Genomic DNA, 17852 nt, shown 5'->3' on the forward strand with positions numbered 1-17852 from the left:
AAACTCACAGTAACATTCCAAAATAACAGTACGAGCGTTAATAATAATATTTAGCCACTAGTGCCCCCGTTAAACTTGTTAGGAGATCAAATCTTACCAGACAGTTGAAGAGCTGAAGGTCGGTGAAGCTGCAGCAGAGGTTTCAAGAAGACAAAATGGGAACAGGAAGGATGATCAGTCTTTAATGATCAAAGCCATTGCACAATAGATGTTATCGCTCTTTATGTTCCTGAAAACTATAATTGTACCGATGCCCAACCCATAAACCCACTGCAGCACATAGGCCTACAACTTCTCCTTACAACTGCTGCTGCGTTTTCAGGAACACATTCATAACTTTATCGTTTTGGGAAATGTTTAACAGACAAATGTGAACTAGATTAAAGTAGTTTTGCTTATTAAATAACACCTTACATAATGTACAGTGCCCAACAAGGATTGTTTAGTTGATGAACTTTCCTGTTAAAGGTCTACGATAAACAACGATTAACGATAGCACTTTAATTTGGGTTAGGCTGATTAATGATTGATTAGTCTGTTCATGCAGATCCATTTTTAGAACCATGCTAAGCTATTTAGCATAAAATATTAGTTAAAATATACATGTAAAATATTGTCATTTACATCAAAGAAAAAGTCTTCTTCCTCTTCATTTCAATTTTTCTTATTCAGTTTCATTTTGGTGTGTTAAAGTAATTGAGCTCATTCAGCCCAACTCAAAAGAGCAGTGGTGGAAAATAACTATTCTGACTGAGGTACATTATTTTATAACTTGAGTATTCACATGTTCAACAACTAATTTAAAATCACACAAAGTTAGGGATATTTGGCTTTTGGATGAAATTTCAGAATGCACCTAAAATGCGCTAGGCTATAACCTTTACAGGTGAACTTAATTTGACCTTCTCTAAACTTTTGAATGCACATGTTCGTAGTTTTGCTAGTTTTACTATAGGACCTGAACACTCCCTGCACTGCTGAACAAATACGGGAAGTGGAAAATGTTTTATTATGCAATAAACTAACCTAACCCTATCTGAACTCAGGGCTGTATCGCTCATAATCCTTCCTCAATAATTTCACCTGAACTGAAAGTTAAAGACATAAAGGACATAAGATGTTTTTACATCTTACTGTTTTTACTTGTGGGAAATTCACTTACAACAGTAGCATAGAAGTACAGGATAAGCAAATAAGTAAGGAATAAAAATATATAAAGACTTCACTATGTATGAATTTATACTGTTATTTACAAAAAAATATTTAGAGAATATAGAGAAAAAACAATATACATATTGCTTGATTAGAAATAATGCACATGGGTGGACAGGAATACAAGTAAATGCACAGTTTATGAACTGAGCAAGGTAAAATACACATGGATAAATTATGTAAAACAAAAATACATACTGTTATTTACAAAAAAAAATATTTAAATAGAGAAAAAACTATACATATTGCTTGATTATAATAATGCACAGTGTGGGTGGGCAGGAATAAAATATACATGTAAAATATTGTCATTTACATCAAAGTCTTCTTTTTCTTCATTTCAGTTTTTCTTATTCACTTTTATTTTGGCGGGTTAAAGTAATTGAGCTCATTCAATACAAGTAAATGTTTACAGTTTATATGGACTGAGCAAGGTAAAATACACAAGGATAAATTACAACTGGGTGAGGTAATGGCGTGTAATTTAAAAAAAAAGGCTTGTGCAAAGGTGGCAGATCAGTAGTGCAATAATGTCAAGAATAAATAGAGTGAGCGCAGGTTATTACTGTATCAGACTGGTGAAAGAGCAGATAGTCCAGTAATTTTAGGCCAAAAAAGGGGTCAACGTTAAACAAATTGCAACAGAAGCAAACTCAACTGATTTTGTATCCTCAACATGTCCTGAGTGAGGGAAAAAAAGCCCTGAAGAATCCCATTAGGGGAAAGTTTCGAAAAACACCCAAACATATCCCATTTATACGCATATAAAAAAAAATTTTCACGTGTATAGGGTAAAATTTTTAACCTTTAGATATCTCCATGAAAATTACTGAGTTGATTACTTACATTAAGACAAACAAAAAATGTATTACAAGTTTTTTTGAAATTCTTTGTTAACATGAGCAAATTTGCATAAATGTGTATAAATTTTCATAAATTCCACCGTTTTGACGGCACATGTATATATGAAGTTGCTGTGGTGGTACCGGCATGAAAATTGGAATGAGTTGACTCCATCGGTCAACCGACAAGTTGACCACTTTAAATTTCAAGATGACTGCAATTTTTCAAGACAGCCACATCCTTAGTAGAGCAGGTATGACATGAGCCAACAGTGCATAATCCAATTACGTATGGCTAATTTGCATACATACAACACCTGATCTAAACATTGAGTAGAGCAGGTGAAAATGTCTTGTTCAATCTTGTTAACATATAATATGTTAACAAGATTGAACAAGACATTTTTTAACTGTAATATGATATTACAGTTAAAAAAGGAATGGAACCAATTTAGGCCCATGAGCATTAATAGAGACGGAGCATGTCATACCTGCTCTACTAAGGATGTGGCTGTCTTGAAAAATTGCAGTCATCTTGAAATTTAAAGTGGTCAACTTGTCGGTTGACCGATGGAGTCAACTCATTCCAATTTTCATGCCGGTACCACCACAGCAACTTCATATATACATGTGCCGTCAAAACGGAGGAATTTCTGAAAATTTATACACATTTATGCAAATGTGCTCATGTTAACAAAGAATTTCAAAAAACTTGTAATACATTTTTTGTTTGTCTTAATGTAAGTAATCAACTCAGTAATTTTCATGGAGATATCTAAAGGTTAAAAATTTTACCCTATACACGTGAAAATTTTTTTTTATATGCGTATAAATGGGATATGTTTGGGTGTTTTTCGAAACTTTCCCCTAATGGGATTCTTCGGGGCTTTTTTTCCCTCACTCAGGACATGTTGAGGATACAAAATCAGTTGAGTTTGCTTCTGTTGCAATTTGTTTAACCTTTTCTCATAAAATGACTGGACTAAGAGTGCACACAGTTAAATATAATGTTATAATGTGGAGATTATTTTTCTTTCAAAAACAAAACAAAACAAAACAAAAGAAGAATTGAAAAAGCTTTACCATAAGCTCTACAGTGCTGCTGTGCTCCTGTCAGACACACGGTGGCGCTGCTCCCCCATCATGCGGCTGCCACCTACCTCAGGCTGTGCAGGCAGGAGAGAGCACAAAATAACAGTACGACCGTTAATAATAATATTAAGCCACTAAAGTAAAAACAAAACAAATGAACACACTAACACCAATAACACAACAGGTGTTTTTGTTAGTTTGTTTTAAATCCAGTTTTACGTCTCCTACAAGTGCACCCGTTAAACTTGTTAGGAGATCAAATCTTACCAGACAGTTGAAGAGTTGAAGGTCGGTGAAGCTGCAGCAGAGGTTCCAAGAAGACAAAATGGGAACAGGAAGGATGATCAGTCTTAACTGATCAAAGCAATTGCACAATAGATGTTATTGCTCTTTATGTTCCTGAAAACTATAATTGTACCGATGCCCAACCCATAAACCCACTGCAACACATAGGCCTACAACTTCTCCTTACAACTGCTGCTGCGTTTTCAGGAACACATTCATAACTTTATCGTTTTGGGAAATGTTTAACAGACAAATGTGAACTAGATTAAAGTAGTTTTGCATATTAAATGGCACCTTACATAATGTACAGTGCCCAACAAGGATTGTTTAGTTGATGAACTTTCCTGTTAAAAGTCTGTTAACAACGATTAACGATTAATAGCACTTTAATTTGGGTAAGGCTAATTAATGATTGATTAGTCTGTTCATGCAGATCAATTTTTAGAACCATGCTAAGCTATTTAGCATAAAATGTTAGTTAAAATATACATGTAAAATATAGTCATTTACATCAAAGAAAAAGTCTTCTTCCTCTTCATTTCAATTTTTCTTACTCAGTTTCATTTTGGTGTGTTAAAGTAATTGAGCTCATTCAGCCCAACTCAAAAGAGCAGTGGTGGAAAATAACTATTCTGAGTTACATTATTTTTTTTTTTTATATAACTTGAGTATTCACATGTTCAACAACTAATTTAAAATCACACAAAGTTAGAGATATTTGGCTTTTGGATGAAATTTCAGAATGCACCTAAAATGCGCTATAACCTTTACAGGTGAACTTAATTTGACCTTCTCTAAACTTTTGAATGCACATGTTCGTAGTTTTGCTATAGGACCTGAACACTCCCTGCACTGCTGAACAAATACGGGAAGTGGAAAATGTTTTATTATGCAATAAACTAACCTAACCCTATCTGAACTCAGGGCTGTATCGCTCATAAACTTGTCCTCAATAATTTCACCTGAACTGAAAGTTAAAGACATAAAGGACATAAGATGTTTTTATATCTTACTTCAATTAATTCACTTACAACAGTAGCACAGAAGTACAGGATAAGCAAATAAGTAAGGAATAAAAATATATAAAGACTTCACTATGTATGAATTTATACTGTTATTTACAAAAAATATTTAGAGAATATAGAGAAAAATACATATTGCTTGATTAGAAATAATGCACAGTGTGGGTGGACAGGAATACAAGTAAATGCACAGTTTATGAACTGAGCAAGGTAAAATATGTAAAACAAAAATACATACTGCTCTTTACAAAAAAATATTTAAATAGAGAAAAAACTATATATACATATTGCTTGATTATAATAATGCACAGTGTGGGTGGGCAGGAATAAAATATTAATGTAAAATATTGTCATTTACATCAAAGAAAAAGTCTTCTTTTTCTTCATTTCAGTTTTTCTTATTCACTTTTATTTTGGTGGGTTAAAGTAATTGAGCTCATTCAATACAAGTAAATGTTTACAGTTCATATGAATTGAGCAAGGTAAAATACACAAGGATAAATTACAACTGGGTGAGGTAATGGAGTAAAAAAGGCTTGTGCAAAGGTGGCAGATCAGTAGTGCAATAATGTCAAGAATAAATAGAGTGAGCGCAGGTTATTACTGTATCAGACTGGTGAAAGAGCAGAGTGCACATAATGTTATAATGTGGAGATTATTTTTCTTTCAAAAACAAAACAAAACAAAACAAAAGAAGAATTGAAAAAGCTTTATTACCATATAATAAGCTCTACAGTGCTGCTGTGCTCCTGTCAGACACACGGTGGCGCTGCTCCCCCATCATGCGGCTGCCACCTACCTCAGGCTGTGCAGGCAGGAGAGAGCACGTAATGACGACCTGACTGTAATGATATAGGCTCCTACATAATGAGCAGCTGTAAATGCAGCTCAGGAATAGGCATGATTTTCAATTTCCGACCGACTAAAGATAGACCTGGGCTAAATTACACCAAAATACACGGGGGCTGCCATTAGCGTACACTATACAGCAGGCTCTTAAAAAAAGACTTCCAACCTTTTCCCCAGAGTGGATACACAACATCCACCGACTCAGACATCTAAACCTTAAGCCTGAAGAGCCCTCGATGCCATACTGTATAATAAATGTGTGTATACTCTGATGACACGGTTAAACCCAGGTGATGTCAGTCCAACCTGTGTGTTTTTATTCAGCGTGATGACATCAGCTTTTTTCTTCATTCATTAAATTCAACGTGAGTGCCAAACTAATGTCAGAATATGTTGGTTTTGGGTTTTTTCCCCCTCCTGATATTGTTCTCTGTTGATATCGGTGGTTGCTGGGTGATCATCTGCCGTCGCTCATATCACCAACCACCAGACTCACACTGCAGAATATCACTGCTGCTTAGGTACATTTGCTCAAGTACAGTTTAGAAGAGGTATCTTAGAGAAGTATTATCATCTTTTACAGATGGAAAAGTGTCAATATTGGATGTAAAAATAGTCAAGACATCCATTCAAAATCATATTTCATATCCTACACAATGGTTTTTATAGGAAAGAGAACGACAGAACTCAGAACTGAGTGTTTGACAGTATATCTCCTACCTAAAGTAACTAATTATCTAGACAGGTAGTTTAAAGATTAAAGTAGCATATGAAAAAGGTTGAACATATTAATGCACCACCATTGACAGGGCAAATTTCTTATTCTAAGTAGGCTACTGTTCATACTTTTACTTTGAATGTAGTATTTTTTACAGAGGAAACGACTCAATGTGTTTTATCTCATATGATTTTAATGGGAAATCTTAAAAAACAACAACAATATGACCCTCTAAAACAACGTAGAGTACAAGTTCCACAAATTGTACTGAAGGTACTTGATTGACTTGATGAATTCAGTGTCCGCCACTGATTTTGTTGCTGTACTTTTACTCTAACAGCCTTTTAACGTCGGGGTTTAAATGTTATACGTTTACTTTTGTTGAGGTGGAGTTTGTTTTTAACCATTTAACGTAGATCTGAAATTGAGGATTATTTTCATTATGGCTTTGATTTCACTCCTTATTTTTCTCAAATAACTGAGATCAAAAAGGTGCGTAAACAATATTTTTGTCCCAAACCCTCAAAAATGATTAGGGTTAGTTAAAGCAGAAGTAAGCGATTTAGCGTTTTGGCTAACTTCCTGTCAGCAGATGGAGTTAGCAGTCCCCGCCCTCGTCCCTACGTCACCACATTCACGTGCATCCCTTGGCTGCACACACAGAGAGGACCGCCCCTTTATGCTGTTCTCTCTCCTCATTGGATAAAGGTTGTAGGATACAAGGAAAGTTTTCTCCTCGGCTTACAGCAGAGCAGAGTGACTGACAGACCCGTGTTTCGGACCAAACACTCTATAAGTGATTGCCGTCGGAAGATAGTATAACTATTTAAGACTTATATTAAAGCAGATATCAGTGGCATGGCCGTTTCGGCTAATGCTGTGTTCAAGGCAGGCTTTTGAAACCGTAAGTTACAGCTTCAAGTCACAACTACGACTTGGTAGCGTTCCAGGTAACCCGTAGCTCGTGTTTTTACCGTCCTGTTGTCTGTGAAAGTTCCCTATAACGGCCACTCGTAACTTCCGACCCGTGAACTCGTACCAGATCGAACTGGTATGACTTCACAGGAAGGAAAAACACAAAGTACGAGTTTCCTTGAACGCACCATGAGTTAGCAGCCCCCGCCCTTGTCAGGCATCAATTGGTCCTCGTGCTACGTCACCACATTCACGCGCATCCCTTGGCTGCACACACAGCCCTTCATGCCGTTCTCTCCCCTCATTGGATAACACTTGTATCCCACAAGGAAAATTTTCTCCTCGGGTTACAGCAGAGCAGAGTGACGGAGAGACTCGTGTTTAGGCTGAAATACTTCATGTAAGTGATTGCTGACGGAAAATAGGACTATTTAGGACTTATATTAACAAAAACATTCCACTGATATCTGCTTTAACACAAATATTCCACTTACTTACTTCTGCTTTAATAATATTTAGGAAATGCAGCAGATCCTTACATTTGAGAAACCAAAAGACTTCAATGATTCAACATTAAAGACCCCTTATTATCCCTCTTTTATGCAAAAAAAAAGCTGCAAGTGTCAAACAGATGTCACGACGAGGCAAGAAGATATTTCTACTAAAATAATGGATAAATTGCTGCTTCCACCTCAGTTATAATAATGTGACTGACCCCCCTAATCCCCCCTTTTTACTTTCATTTTAGGGGTATTTTCTGAAGTTGCAGTGTTATTTCAGGGCAGCAGCACTGATACACATGTGCACAGCTGATGGTGGTGGTGGTGGTGGTGGTGGAGAGGGGGCAGGGGGGGGAAATCTGCAATGACGTCACCCACCAACCCCCCCATCACCCCCAATCAAAAAAAAAAAAAAAAAGCTGCCAATTTGAAGCTGTCCTGGACTGGGACATACCCGGTTCCTGCAATGTAGTGAGGAGGAGCAGCTCCAGGCCAAAGTTTTTTTTTTTGTTTTTTTTTTCTTTCTCCCTGAGCTGGTGTTTGCATGCACTTTTCTCTGAGGCAAGTCTGCTGCTGCTGCTGCTGCTGCTGCTGCTGCTGCTGTGGCGGTTTGTGAGGTGGCAGATCACCCTCTGCAACCTCAACTAACTTTTTAAGCCACTCTGAGCCACTACCTCCTCCACCACCACCACCACCACTACCACCAGCACCAGCATATAGCACCAGATACAGAACCAGAACCAGCAGCAACACCACAAAAAGTCTCTAGATCATAAAGACGACTGATAGGCTGGAAATAGATCCTTCTGCTGCTGGAAGAAATCCAAGAATTTGAAAGGCTGACTTTTTTTTTTTTTTTTTTTTTTTTGGTGTGTGTGTGTGTGTGCATGCGTGTGTGTGCGTGCATGTGTGTGTGTGTGTATGTGTGTGTATGTGTGTGTGTGACAGTGTCTGGTCCGAGATACTACAGGCTGCTGCTGCTGCTGGTCTGAAGGGGAGAATCTCAGTGCAGCAGTTTCAGAGAAGGATGGCAGAGTCCAAGAGGAGATGAAAAGGAGAGGAGAGCCGAGGAGGAGGTTTGCGTGCGGAACTTCACACTCTTTTGTCCCGAGCTGTCTCCCCCCACTTGCTGCACACCCGGACCGGAGCTGACAAGACATGAAGAGGATGAGCATGGTAAATAAATATATCAACAATAACAACAACTGCAGCAACAGCAGCAGCAACAAAAGCAACAACAACTCATAACGCGGCGGCTCGTCTTGCTGAGAATAGGACGATGATGTCTGTCTTGTCTTGTCTGTGTCTGTGTGTGTGTGTGTGTCTGTCTGTCAGGCTGCTTTTGTCGGAGGAGCAGCAGCAGACTCCGGTGTGAGCGTTTTAAATCCTCTTATAGGAGGAAGAAGAAGCAGAAGCAGAAGAAGCAGAAGAAGCGGACAGTGTTTACAAGAGCAGCATTTTTTTTTAAAAAGCCAGTTCAACTACTTTTGGCACCGAGAGTTCACACTTTATGAGTTTCTTCAGGGATTCACTTCACTCGCGTTGGAGACCAAAAAAAAAGTGTCGGTTTTTTTGTGGAAACATTTGAACGCACCGTTTCTATCTACTTCTGCAGGGTGTCACTTTTTTTTTTTTTTTTACCGGTCTACTCTGCAGACAGTCCGCGTCCGCGTCCGTGTCCATGTCCGCTGCTGCTGCTGCTTCTGCTGCTGCTGCTGCTGCAACTAACTTAAAAACCAAACTTCACACCTTCTGCAAACCGACACACGGCTCGTTTTCTCTCTTTTTTTTTTGTACACGAGCTCCGTGGAGGTTGTGTAGCTGTCTATCTGTCTGTCTGTCTGTCTGTCTATCGGAGGTACCGGTGTAATGGCCGGCTGCCAACTGTCTGGGTCAGAGTGGCCAAGTAGGTAGCGCTGTCTGTCTGACTGTCTGTCTGTCTCACTGTCTGTCTCTCTGTCTGGACCGCTGCAGCTCCACAGCTCAAGACTCACGCACACATAGGCTACACACACACACACACAATCATATATGCATTGCACACACTACCGGCTGTGTGTGTCATCCGTGTTTTGGAGCCCGTTCACTTTTCATTGGGCATCATCATCCTCTCTCTATCACTTTGGAGCTGCTGACGTTTGTTTATAGCGGTGTAGTTTGCACATGCTGCAGTGAGTAAAAAAAAACAAAAACACACACACACACACACAACCTGCACAAAATGCTCACTCACATTCATGCATTATCTTCTAATGTGGTTCAGTTTGCACCTCAAAGCCTTGTTGTGTTTTATATTTATGATCATTATTATCATCATTATCATCATCATCATCACACTGCGCCATTAGTCATTAAACTGTCATCTCCTGCAGAGCCAGATTTAATTAGTAAAGGAAGTGGCACTTGGCAGAGCGGTGACTCATTCTGTTCAGGTGTCATAATAACGTGTTTTAATTAAATGATGTGTTGAGTTAGCTGAGCCCCACTCAGAGATAATAACATGTGAACTCTGAGAGAGGTTTTCATTCATTTACCGCAGAGCTAGAGCTGCAGGTAGGTGGTTGATAATGAGTATGTTTTGTGGACGATTGACTGTTTTTTCATCGTCCAAAGCAAAAACATCCAAAAGTTTATACATGAATACGTCTAGATTTGTCGCTTGTTGTTGCTTTGTGTCATTGTGAATGGAGTGTCTATTGGTTTTTGAATGTAGATGTGGTGTCAAGGTGCAGAAAATAGTGGAAAAAGCCTGCCAGACCTTGAGATGACCTCCTCACTTTGCTTGTTTTTTTGTTTTTTTTTAAAGATTGGCAGCAAATCCTCTAAAACATCTATGTTGCTGGAAACTGTGAAAATGACCGATTAATCATCACACATTAATGTTAGTTTGATTGACTGGTGTGGGTTTTTCTCTGCAACAGACAACGATCTAGAGTCAAGTGATAATTCCTGGAGATAAAGGGTCGTCTTTAACCTCTGATTGATGTCCTTCACAGGAATGCAGATGGATCGGTCAAGACAAGTTCCCAATATAGAGCTTCCTGTTTGGAGTTACACCTGAGAGTGAGCGACTGACTGACTGAGCTGTGCTGTGCTGAGCTGTGCTGTGCTGTGCTGTGTGTCTGATGGATTACGGTGTTTTCTACGAGCTGCTGACATGAATTCAGAGGCCAGTGGGATGTGGAAGTTCTCGCCTTCAGGAGAAATCTGAGACACCGGATGAGCCTTCGAGCACGACGAGGACGAGGACGACGAGGACGAGGACGACGAGAACATTTCAGAGAAGGAGAGACAAACCATGGACCTGTTATGGTGTGGCATCGGACCGACCGCGTGCTTTTAACCCGTTTTTGTAGCACACACCTCTGACCGCCCTCCCCACCCCACCCCATGTCACATCTTTCCCTGAATTATGGAAATTTTGTGGAAGACGCTGACTTGGACACTGAGCCTGGTGGTGATGGCCGCTTCTGAGTTTCAGAGTGTCAACAGACTTTCGCACAACTCCCAAGGTATGACGATGAGGACGATGTAGACAGGTGAACAGGTTGTAAGTAACAGTTGTGTTTATATTCTATTCCTTTATCTATCTTCTTCCTCTTCTTGTTCTTCTTCTTGTCTCCTGTAAAAAGAGGAGTTCCTGTCCTACCTGCAGCACTACCAGTTGACTGTCCCGGTGCGGGTGGACGAGAACGGAGAGTTCCTGAGCTACACTGTGAAGCACCACCGGCCGGGCCGACGGAGACGGGGGGCGATGGAGCCCGCCTTGGACCCCCCGGACCCTCCGGAGTCCCACCTGTTCTACAGACTGTCCGCCTACGGGAAGCACTTTCACTTAAACCTGACACTCAACCCCCACCTGGTGTCGAAACATTTCACAGTGGAGTATTGGGGCAAAGAAGGGCTGGAGTGGCGTCACAACATGGTGGATAACTGTCACTATGTGGGATTCCTGCGAAATCAGCACAGCACGACCAGAGTGGCGCTCAGCAACTGCAAGGGCCTGGTGAGTATGAATTAAAAAAAAAAAAAAAAGACCAAAAGACCAATTCAGACTCTCTCTTGACTAAGACTTCTCACCTCAAACAAACCCCAGACACTAACCTCAGAGTATACCTAACTTGTGCTGCTCTCATGTCAGCCAGTCTTTCAGGATTAGACCAATTGTAGTTTGCTTAACACAATCTTGGCCGTCTTCCACTTGGCACGCCGCTGCACGACTCGACTCTGCAGGCGGCTTGTAGTGAGGTGATGCTCATGTATCACATCATCGCAGCGATCTGTTATAGTGTTTTTTTTTCTTCTCCCTCTTCGGCCGTGCATTAAATATCACACTTTAATGCACTTTTTTTTTTTTTTAAAGTGGCTCAGATCACATTTCTTTGGCCGATCCTGCTTGTGATCTGTGAAATAACATGTTTAACTGGTAGATATTTACCCCCCCCCCCACCCCTGAACTGAACGGCGGTAACAAGGCGTCTAATTGTCCTGTCTAAGCTTTTAGTCCTCAGGCTTTTTATCCACCAGACTTTATCCGCGACTTGTCCAGCTTCTCTTTTGCTAATCAAGGAATTGGAAGAAATGTTAATAGCTGTTATCCCTCCTCCTTGCTTCAGACAAACCTCTAAAGAAAACGGGGAGAAGAAAAAAAAAAAAAAAAAAAGGGCTCTGCTTCTTATTGGCAAATGGAGTCATGTGGAGAAAACACGTAGCCAAATGCGTTGGCAAGACCTGCGCCGAGTATCATAAATTGAATTAGTGTTTGCCCCCCCCCCCCTCCACCCTCCACCACCACCTCCCTCCCCCTTTCTTTTTTTTGTTTTTTCAAACAGCACCAAAAATGGACAAAAATGTGTCTGTACTTTAATGTAATCAGCTGTCTGTGCAGTTTGAGGTCCTGACATCACACGCCATTAAAACCATAAATTGAGGATGTTTCTGTTTGCTAGTGTGATGTGCGGTTAATTGCTGTCATTGTGGCTTCCACAGAGTCTAACCAGTGTTTTCCACACACTCATTTAAAAAAAAAAAAAGAGAGTCCTCTCTCTCTCTCTCTGTCTGTCTGTTTTGGACGGAGAGGCAGAGGATAATGATTATCTGGGGTTCGACTCTGCAGACTTGTAGTGACTAATGCACCTCCAGATTTATTAACTGGGATTCTGGCAAATATTCGGTCAAAACCCTTTGTTCAGATCTCAAAGTCTCACCTTTACTTTACTTTACTTCCCATATTCTGCAATGTTTGCTTCACTATCACAGCTGTTTACAATCATTTAGCACCGATCTCCATGAAAAACTACAAGCACAGCACCGTGTGTTGTTGCATCATCGTAACTCGCACCTTTAATTTACTTTACTTTTCAATCATCTGTGCTGCAGACATGTCTGAACTAACGGTGACCCCTCGACGCACTCATGGAGTTTTCATGCTTAGCTCATGAACAGCAAGGGCTTATGGGAAATACATGTGAAATGAAGAACAATATTGGATAGTTTATCAATACATATATGACATATTATGTGTAAGCGTGTCAGATTGTCACAGTTACGTCTGAACTGACCTTCATGTGTGAAACAGAACATGCACTGTAAAGTTTGCTTGTGTTTGTAACCTGTTTTCTCTCTATTGATTTTTTTTTTCTCCCCAAGCATGGAGTTATAACAACAGAGGAAGAACAGTATTTAATAGAGCCATTAAAGAACATATCCTCCACCACCTCCAGTGAATGGAACCTGGAAGAAGCACAGCAACATGTTATTTATAAAATGTCTGCCATTCCCTCACCGCAAGAGCATAGCCAGGAGTTCAGCTGTGGCATTTCAGGTTGGTGAACCTCCATCTGGGTTGGACTCTGTGTGGGTGGAACTGACGTAAAGGAATAACTATACATAGCAGGTTAGAGGAAGTGCTGGTTTGGTTCTAGGCCCAGGTTCTGGTAGACATGACCGGGCCTCTTGTGTGTGCTATAGTTTGCTCCTCCTGGCCTGGACACCTTTCAACCTGTAAGAGAAAAAGTTCTTCTTGCTCCAGCTTTCATAAAAAGGGCCCTTCAGTGCATAAAGAGAACTTGGCTCTCGCTTTTATTGAAGCACAAATCCTATTTATAGAACCAGCAATCATGTTCAGATTTAAAAATTTAGACAGCTCAGTGCCCCCCACCCCTTCAAAAAAAACACACACACATACACATAACACGCTCTGGCCGTTGAGATATGACGGATTGGAAAAAGAACCAGGTGGATATTTAGGTATTTGGGCCAAGGTCTTATAAGAAACAGCAAAGGCTGTCATCGCCGGGAAGCTAGCATGCCCTAACATGTATCATCTTATAGCTTTTTTCCCAGAGCATCTGGGTCATAAAGCACCGGCTTTAGCCACAAGGTTCAAAGGGGCAGATTCCCAATGTGCATCTACCATTCACAAACCAGCTTCCCCCACCAACACCACCACAACTTCTCTCTCTCCCCTGCAGATCATCGTGCATCGTAAATTTGACGTCGATTGTTATTATTTCACCGTGTCGTTTTCTGCCCGTCACTCACAGACCTCATTAAAAGCAGTGCACCTTGCCAGTCCAGCACGCCTCCTCCTCCTCCCCCCGCTGTCCACTCGTCCCCCGCCGGCCCCCTCCTGAACGACAGCGAGCGGCTGAACAACAACAACAACAACGGCACCCACAGGCAGAGGCGCTCCGTCAGCACCGAGCGCTTCGTGGAGACGCTCGTGGTCGCCGACAAAATGATGGTCGGTTACCACGGACGCAAAGACATCGAGCACTACATCTTGTCCGTAATGAATATTGTAAGTTTGATCCTGATTTTAAATTTTTTTTTCACCCCCCCCCCCCCCCTATTCTGAATATCTGCTGTTTCTAATGAATTCAGTCAGTGGACGTGTTTTGTGACGTGTAGAACTGCAAGTGCAAAGAAATTGAGGTAAAACTCAGGTGCAGTGCAGTTTAAAAAGGAAGTTAAAAAGGCAAACAGATAACAGTAATTATGCAGATTTGCACTGGGATATTTCACAATAGGAGAATACCCAGCAAAACTGTACATTGCACAAAGTGTATTCAGATCTTATCCTCTCATCTGCAGATAATATTCTCACTTTATTAGTTAATTCTTCTGTGTAAAATGCCTATTTCAATTTCCAACAACCAAATGTAATGTCTAAAACTCAATAATGCAACAAAGAAATGGAAATATCGGTCATCTTTTTCTTACTATTCACTCATCAGCTGTATAGTTGCAGATTGATTTTCTGTTGTTCCAGCCCTGGTAACCCTTAGACGTGGACACAATTTGTCTGACTTTGTGTCTTTTCTTCTTTTCTGGAGGTCAGGTTGCCAAACTTTACCGTGATGCCAGTCTAGGAAATGTTGTGAACATTATTGTGACCCGGCTGATTGTTCTGACTGAGGACCAGGTGAGAAATAAACCAGTTTTTTCCTTATTTTAAACCACGACCTGCCCTGTTTTATATATATATACTGTCTGCAGCCTCACCTGTAGCGAGTGTATAACTGATACGCTTGGCGTGAGTGGGCTGCAGTATTTTATGTGATTGCCGTGGCCGACGGGGGAGAGAAGAGAGACTATTCACCATATGGCCACCCTTCAGATGAAAGATGTGCTCAGGCATCGTCCCTCAGGGAGCCTCGATTGAGGGTTTTTACATGCACTGTACATGTGTACGTATGTGTGATGGGAGAAACAGAGTATCTTCCCCAGCATCTGCTTTTTCTAAAGGGGTCATAGCGGCTCTTTATGTAGCATCAGGTCCAAAAAAAAAAACACGTTTTCATGTTAAGTGGAGCCACACTTTGATCTAAAAGGAAAGGAAGTCCTACTCTATCTGCCCCGGACTCAGATTAACTGATTAGAAAATGCATTTTATGGTCAAAGTGAATCACCCATGGGCTTTTTTGAGCCGTTCAGTATTGCGCTGTAATCAATCAGCGGGTAAGCCGAGTTCAGCGCTGCATCATCAGCTGGAAACGTAATGGTCTGCTATAATTGAACCTATTACATTCATAGAAGTAGATGCATTTTGCAGACTTCCACTACAACTGTCCTGCTTTTCCTGCTGCTGCTCCTCTTTTTCTCCCCCCGGCTTCTCCTGTAAAAAAATTTCACCGACTCCTTTCAAATACAGTATCTCCTCTTCTAACTGCTGCGGCTATAAACAGCTTTACCTTTACTAGAGCCGAATCCAGGCTTCAATCAAATACAAAAAAAAGTTGTTCCAGAAACGTCTCGCTCTCCAACCTCAGTCCTTCTCTGTATAATTCATCCAGACAGTTGTATTACTCCATTGGTCAGAGTGGCTCAGTGGTTAGTAGTGTCACTTTTTTTTTTTTGCCTTTTGTGGGACAGCAGAGAGTGGAGACAGATGGGAAATGTGATATTGATCGTGTATTTTAAAGCCATATAATTTAAAACAAAGTATCAATACAACATAAACCCTTCTGCATGTGTTGCTGTTGTTGTTGTTGTGTGTTTTGCAGCCAAACCTGGAGATCAACCATCACGCCGACAAGTCTCTGGACAGTTTCTGTAAGTGGCAGAAGTCCATCTTGTCTCATCACGGTGACGGCAACAGCATTCCCGAAAATGGGATGGCTCATCACGACAACGCTGTCCTAATCACCCGGTAAGTGTGTGTGTATGTGTGTGTTTTTGGGTGTACAGTATTTTCCCCCCCCTCACACGCCGGCGTTAATGACCCGGCACAGATTTTTTTTTTCTGCACTTCAAAGAGCGAGAGTTGTTCTTTGCAGTCGCTACTTTCCTTGTAAGTAGCGCTAATTTTCTCATTTTGAGCAAATAGTTTGCAGGTTATTTTCTGTTCCGTTGGCTCACGGGAGCTGAGCAGTCACGGTTCAGCTTCAGAGTCTAGTCGTATAGTGTATGTGTGTGTCTATGTGTGTGTGTGTGTGTGTGTGTGTTTTCTAATAGGGGTGGTCTAGCAGCTACAGCACTGAAACCGCCAAAATGTCCAATTCTTGCGCGCACACTTAACCTGCAACTGTTAAATCTGATGGGAATTAAGACCAGAGCTAATAAAACCAGCTCTACCTGTCACCCTGCAGTTTATTTCAATGGTGCGTCTGTCATTACCTGAAATTGTCTTCACTGTTGCCAGGACTGTTTTACATAAACTAGTAATTGAAGATCATATACCCCCCTCTTTTTTTGTCATTTTTAGCCACACTAGTGCTGTAAACCATTTCGCTTCAGACTGAAATAGCCCAACAACCATTTGAAAGATTACCGTGAAGATCTGCGGTCAAAGACAACGAGTCCTAATAACTTAAACGATCCCTCGACTTTTTCTTCTAGCGCCAACATGAGGTTCACATTTGTGGTTTTTAAAGCCTTTGATAAGACACAAGTCGAAACTTTCAATTCGTTAAACGCTTGCAGTTTCCCTCCGTTGCCTGCAGGTGGCAGAGGCGTGAGTTTATTACCGCCTGTAGATGGCGCCGCTTGTCGACGCTTTGCTGATCGGTGGCCAAGCCCCATGATTAACCTCAGCGCTTCGAGTGACTTGACTTCCATATGGTTTTGGGTAAATATAGTATTGGTGAATAGTTAAAAACCGAGGCGAAGCGTAGGCGAGAGATAATGAGATAATAAGCTGTGGTGGGAAAGGAAGGACGGACGCACCAGCTTTTCGGCTCCAGCTGAGCTCAGAGATGCTAACATTGGAGAACGTATAAATAGCTGATGGCACACACCAGGAAACTCTTTATTAACCACCGCGTCTGGCCGAGCAGTCAGACATTCCTGGTGATGGTGGAATGTGCCCGAAAAGGTCCAGTGTGATTTAAAGATGGCTGATGATTGAACCACAAGCGTTAACTCAAAGGACACATTTCATTTGTTCCTGTGGAGCGACGTGTCTTTGGATTAGTGACCAAAAAGAGCTCAAGGGCTGATTAATCAATGGATTTCATTTCAATATTGTGTGAATTGTTTTTTTTTTTTCTTGCTAAAACACCAAATAGTTTCTGACTTGTCAGAGTTTTCGGCTTGTTAGTGTTTTATAGCACTGTAAGCTGAATAGCCTTTGGATTTGGATACATTTTCTGACATTTTACACTACAAATCATGAATGAATCGGTCCATTGAGTTAATATTTACCAGATTTTTTATGATGAAAGTGTCAGTATAAGTTTCCGCCTCAGAACCAAACTTTAAAATAATCTGTTGTGATTTGCCGTTAGTATTATGTAACAGATCGTTTCTTGCAATTTTTCAGTCAGTGGGATTTGATTACTATCTCTCTTAGACATGACAAGACAGGAGTCACTGTTAAAGCCAATGTTTTTTTGTTTGGAAAAGTCAATTTCTATCAGAATCAACAGTACAAAAATAGAAAATTGGTATTTTCCATAGTCCTTTTCCAGTTTAT

The 17852-nt window shown here is 40.7% G+C and overlaps 1 protein-coding gene across 2 annotated transcripts in view; it reads left to right on the plus strand.

The window, feature by feature from the left end:
* Positions 1 to 10702: 10702 nt before the first annotated feature.
* Positions 10703 to 17852, plus strand: part of adamts6 (ADAM metallopeptidase with thrombospondin type 1 motif, 6) — a 57681-nt gene continuing 50531 nt past the window's right edge. For both annotated transcript variants that reach the window (XM_085793105.1, XM_085793106.1), the window contains exons 1-6: positions 10703 to 10947; positions 11068 to 11441; positions 13085 to 13259; positions 13981 to 14237; positions 14778 to 14861; positions 15943 to 16088. In XM_085793105.1, coding sequence (XP_085649231.1) covers positions 10848 to 10947; positions 11068 to 11441; positions 13085 to 13259; positions 13981 to 14237; positions 14778 to 14861; positions 15943 to 16088 — 1136 coding nt within the window. In that variant the 5' untranslated portion in view covers positions 10703 to 10847. The remainder of the gene's footprint in view (positions 10948 to 11067; positions 11442 to 13084; positions 13260 to 13980; positions 14238 to 14777; positions 14862 to 15942; positions 16089 to 17852) is intronic.

Source organism: Trachurus japonicus, chromosome 12, assembly GCF_045865225.1.
Source record: "Trachurus japonicus isolate A0001 chromosome 12, Traja_1.0".
Lineage (NCBI taxonomy): Eukaryota > Metazoa > Chordata > Actinopteri > Carangiformes > Carangidae > Trachurus > Trachurus japonicus.